The 6892-nt window shown below is 38.2% G+C and overlaps 1 protein-coding gene across 3 annotated transcripts in view; it reads left to right on the forward strand.

The window, feature by feature from the left end:
• The window catches only part of Cmpk1 (cytidine/uridine monophosphate kinase 1), a 35155-nt gene extending 29206 nt beyond the window's left edge, over window positions 1–5949 (forward strand). For all 3 annotated transcript variants that reach the window (XM_029562979.1, XM_029562947.1, XM_029562998.1), the window contains 3 exons: window positions 4132–4284; window positions 5490–5566; window positions 5802–5949. In XM_029562979.1, the coding sequence (XP_029418839.1) occupies window positions 4132–4284; window positions 5490–5566; window positions 5802–5934 (363 nt within the window). In that variant the 3' untranslated portion in view covers window positions 5935–5949. The remainder of the gene's footprint in view (window positions 1–4131; window positions 4285–5489; window positions 5567–5801) is intronic.
• The last annotated feature ends 943 nt before the right edge of the window (window positions 5950–6892 follow it).

A 6892-nucleotide genomic window follows, 5' to 3' on the forward strand; every position in this document is an offset into this window, starting at 1 on the left:
TTTACAGTTCCAGAGGGATAAGAGTCCATCATGATGGGAAGGCATGGCAGGAGGACACCAGAGCAGAAAGCTGAGCCCTCACATCTTCATATAGGCACAGGAAGCAGAGAAGGGAAGCTTGAAGTGGGGCACAGCTATGAATTCACAAAGCTCTTCTCCCAGTGACGTGCTTCCTCCAGGAAGGCCACACCTCCTAAAGGTTCCATGACCCTCAAACAGTACCACTAACTGACAAAGTATTCAAATACTTGGAGCCAGGGGCTGGAGAGATGGCTCAGCAGTTAAAAACACTGGTTGTTCTTGCAGAAGTCCCAAGTTCAAATCCCAGCACTCACATGGCAGCTAACAACTGTCCGTAACTCCAGTTCCAGGGGATTCTGACAGCTTCTGTCCTCCGCAGGCATTGTACAACATGGGTGTACTTACCTACACATAGGCAATACACACATACACATAAAATAAAAATAATAAATAAAAAATTTATAAAAACAAAAAAATTGGAGCCTAAGGAGGACATTTTCATTCAAGTGTGGTGGGTTTTTTTTCCTTCATTAGCAAGTTTAAAAAAAATTCTTTTTTTATTTAAAAAATGTATTTCTGGAGGCCAGGCGTGGTGGCGCATGTCTTTAATCCTAGCACTTGGGAGGCAGAGGCAGGCAGATGTCTGTGAGTTCAAGGCCAGCCTGGTCTACATAGTGAGTTCCAGGTCAGCTGGGGCTCAAAAAGAGCAAAAAAAAAAAAAAAAATTATTTCTTATGTATATGCATGTGTTGCCTACATATATAAGTGCCTCCATGTCCTGTAGTGCCCACAGAGATCAGAAGAGGGCATCATATCCCCTGGAACTGGAGTTACTGATGGTCGTTAATGACCATGTGGGTACTGGGATTTGAATCTAGGTTCTCTGCAAGAGCAGCCAGTGCATTTAACTGCTGAGCCATTTCTCCAGCCCCATTTGCAAGGTTTGTAAACCACTGTTCGTCTTAGAGTTTATGTCTGGTTCTCTTCACCTCTCATTTTTTTTTAAAAATAATTAAAATGTTTTTAATGAAGGATGGGTTTGTTTTGGTCTTCACCTCTCATTTTATATATTCCTTGATGGGTTTGTTTCAGCCATGCCCAGTGTTTTCACTAGGACAATGATGCTGACCTCTGTATCTCTGCACAGATCTTTGTTCTGAGTTTCAGACATGTTTCTAACTACCAGATCTCTATCTGAATTTCTCATATATGTCTCCAAGTCAACATGCCAGAGGTTAATGTATCATCTAGAATGTGATGTTCCTATCTTTTCTATCTTTTTCCTCACTTTCCTAAATCCATTCAGTGAGAGGATCTTTCCATCCACTTCTGTTCATTTCTTCTATATCACAACCATCACTTTAACCTTTTTTTTTTTTTTTTTTTGGTCTTTTTGAGACAGGGTCTCCTTGTAGCCCCAGCTGCCCAGCTGTCCTGGAACTCACCATGTAGACCAGGCTGGCCTCGAACTCAGATCCACCTGCCTCTGCCTCCTGAGTGCTGGGATTAAAGGCGTGCGCCACCACGCCCGGCCACTTTAATCTTTTAACCTGCTCTCATTCCCATCTTATCTCCCACCATTCTCTATAAATCCTACAATTTCAGTTGTACCAGCTTGCTTCAGATTCATCAAAGCTGTCAGGTTTTCTCGTTTCCAACCATTATACACCTACTCCCCACAAAAGACGCTGATCCTTATTGGCTTACTATTTCATTATTTAGGAGGTGACTGCCAACTCATCGGTCAGGCTTTCTCTGACAGTTTGTTTCTCAGGCAGTGTCTGCTTACTTTATTTTTATTATTTTTATTTTATGTGTATGAGTGCATTGCCTGCATGTATGTGAGTGCACCCGTGTTTTGCAATGCTGAGGAGGTCAGAAGAGGGCTTTGGATTCCCCTGGAACTGGAGTTAGGGATGGTTCATAGCTGCCGTGTAGGTGCTGGAAATCAAACCCGGTTCCTCTGCAAGAGCAGTGAGTGCTCTTAACTGCTGACTCATCTCTCCAGCCCCTGCTTACTTTTTATAATAGCATCTTTTGCTATCCTAGAACCTAGCACATTATGGGTAGTTGTCACACATTAAACTGTGAACCCTTCAGGGGCAAGAGCAATGAACTTACTCTTTATGTTCCCTGATGAATTCTCAGATGAATGTATATATATTGAGTTAATGTATTTGGTGTGCCTTCTTCAGATATTTTCCACTACTGTAACTGAGGTAGAAATGCTATAGCAGGAACTTAAAACCATTTCATAAAAGTTGTGTGAGCTGGGCATGGTGGTGCACGCCTTTAATCCCAGCACTCGGGAGGCAGAGGCAGGCAGATCTTTGTGAGTTCGAGGCGAGCCTGGTCTACATAGTGAGTTCCAGGATAGCGGGGGCTGCAGGGAAACCCTGTCTCAAAAAAAAAAAAAAAAAAAAAAAAGTTGTGTGGCTATTAGAGGAGCCGGGCGATGAGATAGCCGCCATCGTTCTTCTTGAGAAGACAGGATTTTTTTGTCTTTTTGAGACAGGGTCTCCATGTAGCCCCAGCTGTCCTGGAACTCACTAGGTAGACCAGGCTGGCTTCAAACTCACAGAGATCCACCTGCCTCTGTTTTCCAAGTGCTGGGATTAAAGGTGCACCATCAAGCCCTGCGGAACCAGGAGATTTTAAGCATGGAGGGTAATAACTGTCAGTTTGCTTTGGACTAAAGGCTCCCCTAAAGTTTGTCAGAGATGTGCATATGTGCTTATCCTGTGGTGAATGGAGGTGCCACGGATTTAGAAAGTAGAGACCTTTTCTCCTGTTTGTATTCTCCTATATTCATGTAAGTTCATGTTTTGGAAAAGGATGATGAAATGTGTTCTTGCAATCTTTCTGAATATGTTATTCCTTTTGCTACCTGTGTTTTGGGGCAGTCAATGCAATTTAGGTAAAACTAGTTTCTGTTTTTTATTTTTATTTTTTCAAGTATTGAACCCTACATTAATAATGCTAACAATCATTCAAGCTTAGTAATGCAGGCTTGTTATGCTAGCTACTCAGAAAGCCAAAGCCAGGAAACTCAAGATCAAGGCCTGTTTGGGCTATAGAATATGATTAAGACCAATTTGAGCAACTTAGACTGTCTCAAAAATTTTTTTAAGTGTAAAAATGACTGGGAATGTTGCTTAGTAATAGAGTGCTTTCCTATCATGTGTGATCACTAGTACTACTAAATAAATAAGTAATAATGTTAGCAATGTTTAGCAATCTTTGCATTTGTATTTGTATTTGAATTCTAGTAAATTTGAGCATCTATAAAAGTAGAATACTTTCAGCAGGGTGTGGGTGCTGCACACCTACCTAGCTCTTGAGAGGCTCTGGCAGAAAAGTCTCGAGTTGGAAGCCAGCCTAAGTTTACATAGTGAGTCCCTGTTGTAAACACACACACAAAACCAAAGTATTGTCTTTCATAGCAGAATGACTTAGAGATAGGAGGCCTCTAGATGCTGGAGCAAAAATCTGGGTTAATGGTTATTTTCGTCTAATTTGTAACTGTGTAATTATATCAAGAGGTAATACTGCTGTGCTGGTCAGCAGTCACTGGTATAAAATTTCAACCACAAGGGTTCATACACCTTTGATCCGCTCATAGGGATGGTGGATGGCAGTGATGAGAAGCACAAAGTGCAGCAGACTGCTCACTTCATGGCCTGGAAGCAAATGAGAGACGAGAGAGGGATCCCATAGCCCCCAACGACCCAAAGACTTCCTGTGAGCCCACTCTTCTTAAGGTCTCCCAGTATGCCACCCTGGAGATCAGGCTTTTAACACTTAGTCTTTGGAGGACATTCAGTATCTACACCCAGATACGTTTTATAAAATATGGAAACTACAGGAGAAGGGAAGAGCAAGGGAGGGAGAGAGGAGGAGGGGTGGGAGGGAAGAGGGATAAGGGAGAGATACCCATAGTCTCTCTAGCTGAGGCAAACATTTTAACAAACTGGCTCATTTCTATGGGTTTTCTGTGTACCCTTCACTCTTGTAGTTTAGGAATAATAGCAAGTAGCCATGTGTCCCATATCATGCTTAAGAAATTGTACTTTCTTAATGTAGTATTGATCCTAAATCTTTTTCTTTTAGGAAATGGATCAAACAATGGCTGCCAATGCTCAGAAGAATAAATTCTTGATTGATGGGTTTCCAAGAAATCAAGACAACCTTCAAGGTTGGAACAAGACCATGGATGGGAAGGCAGATGTATCTTTTGTTCTGTTTTTTGACTGTAATAATGAGGTAATGAATATCTTCATCTGCCTACATGGCCTTTAAGCAACTGAAAGTCAACTGTTAGAGAAAAACAGTGATTTTTGTTTTCTTTACTTTTATTTATATTTTCTATTGGCAGCACTATGTGTGTGTGTGTGTGTGTGTGTGTGTGTATAAATTTAGTGAGTTAGTAGATTGGGTTGCTAATAGAGTATTAACAGCTATTTGGCATCAGCAACCTTGTGGCCCTAAAGTTTGCTTTATTTTCAAAATAACAATAATTTTTTTTAAATAATTGACTTGCACAATAATGTTAGGTGATAAAACTGAACTTCTAAAGTATGTATTATTTTCAATAGTATGTTTACTAGAAAAGACACATGTCTGGAAAGGTGGAAAGCTTAATTGTTTTTTTTAAATTAGATGAATTATTCTTCTAAGAATAAAATGATATTGAAAATAGGAGGAAAATTTTTTTTTTCCTGACACTTCTAATAATACAACCAGTCATACTTTTGAATAACTAAATGAATTTCTCAGAACCATTTAATTAAGAGGCCTGACTCTGTTAGACATCCTCTGTGATAAAAGTTTCATTAAATCAATGCCAACAGTCTGAAAGAATAAGAATCTGAAGCGGTGCCTGGAAGGAAGTTGGCTGTTCTTAGGTTGAATTGTAAATGTGCCTCTGTGGAGACTTGCTACAGCCTTTGAGTTGTTTTAAAATGTAATTCTCTTCCCAACCCTTAAAAATATGTTTTTACTTAATCTTCAAAGTTAACTTTAGAATGTTACCACAGCTTTATAACTAAGGAATGTTTATTTATGATTAACAAGAGATGCTTTATTCAAATATGTTGACTCGAAAATATTTGGATATTTATGAAATTATTGTAAAGTAAGCAAAAATGGTACAAAGTTGGAGGCATGTAATTCATACTTAATAAGTTAATAATATATTTGAGATGAAACTATACCCACACAGATCTTCTTTTTATTGCGGTTTGAAAAAAAGTACAACAGGAAAAACTGAGTCATGAATGAATTCTTATTATGCTCTGTTCTTATTTAACCTAGTTTATATAAATTGAACCACATGTTTAAATTTAAAAAGATTTTGCATGTTAATGAGTTAGACATATTACGTTTAATATAGATTTTTTTTTGTTTTAGTCTCTTCAAACTTTTCTTTTTAGGTTCTTTCACATAACTCTTTACTTTTGTCTCTTTAGATCTGTATTGAGCGATGTCTTGAGCGGGGAAAGAGCAGTGGCAGGAGTGATGACAACAGAGAGAGCTTGGAGAAGAGGTACTTCTCAGTTTTCACACCAACCACTTTGTTCCTGCTTCAGAAATTGAGTGGCAGCTTAAATTGCTGTTCCATTTTGGTCTGGAAAGAGGACATGTCATGCTCACAGAGATGTGCAAAGAGATACCAAATTTGCAGGCTTATGTAAAGAGATGACACATTTGCATCAGACCTTTTGTTTGTGGAAGGGGGAGGATGGATACCTAGAACCTTGAAGTACTTGCTTTTTTTGCAGAATTCAGACTTATCTCCAGTCAACAAAACCAATTATTGACTTATATGAAGAAATGGGGAAAGTCAAGAAAATAGATGCTTCTAAGTCTGTTGATGAAGTAAGTGTCTTGTCTTTGCAAATTAAGGTCAAATGAAAATGTGGTCATTTCTTTGGTGTAGGCATGAGAGAAAAAAATCTATGGCAGATAGTATTTCTTCAAAACATTTGAGACTAAGTGTGAAATTACATTGTTGGGATTTTTTTGCTTTGCTTTGTTTTGTTTTGTTTTGTTTTTCCTTTTTGAAAACTTCTACAATGGGTTTTACAACTTCAGACTTCTTTTTCATAAGAAGTGGGTAGGTTATTAACTCCAAACCACTTCCTCAAAATTGGTATTTTGAGAATAGTGATTTGGCTCTTGTTCATTTTTTAAAAATCTGTACCATTAGTGGCAAGTCATCAAGCCCAAGGCTCCAAGCCTGTTTTCTCTTCTATAGCAAAGAGCTTCAGCAGTGTGGGGCTCCTAGGGCTACTCACCCTATCTCCCTCGTAATCCGTGGTCTGCAAATATCCACCTGTTTCCCGTGTTTCTTAGTTCATCTCCTCTCCCTCTCCCTGGTTTTCTGAGTCTTCCTCTTGTACTCCTAATACAAAAAAGCAAGTCCCAGGAGAACCAAGATTCAGTGAGCCTTTTTTTAATCCATTGCCACTTCTCGTAGAGATAAGGCAATGTATAAGAAAACTTGGACTTTTTACAATCAGGAAGATTAATCACTTCACATTTTACCCAACTACAAACAACCTATCAAGAAGTGTGTTTCGTCTAAAAAGTAAAATTGAATGCAACATATTCACAATTTCATGTGTTTTGTTTGTATTATGTATAAAATGAAACAGATGAAACTAAGAAATTATAATGTTAAAAAAAATAAGAAACTATAATGTTTAAAATCAATGTAAAACTAACAGTTTTTCACAGGAACTTGGTTGTATGATTTTTAAAAATTATTTTTTGTTTTTTATTTTTGGTGGTAGGAATTGGACTCAAGGTCTAACATGCTATATGATATTTAAAAAAAATTTTTTTATTTAAAAATTTTTTTATATCTCCC

This window comes from Nannospalax galili, unplaced genomic scaffold (assembly GCF_000622305.1).
Source record: "Nannospalax galili isolate Female #2095 unplaced genomic scaffold, S.galili_v1.0 scaffold750, whole genome shotgun sequence".
In the NCBI taxonomy this organism is placed as follows: domain Eukaryota; kingdom Metazoa; phylum Chordata; class Mammalia; order Rodentia; family Spalacidae; genus Nannospalax; species Nannospalax galili.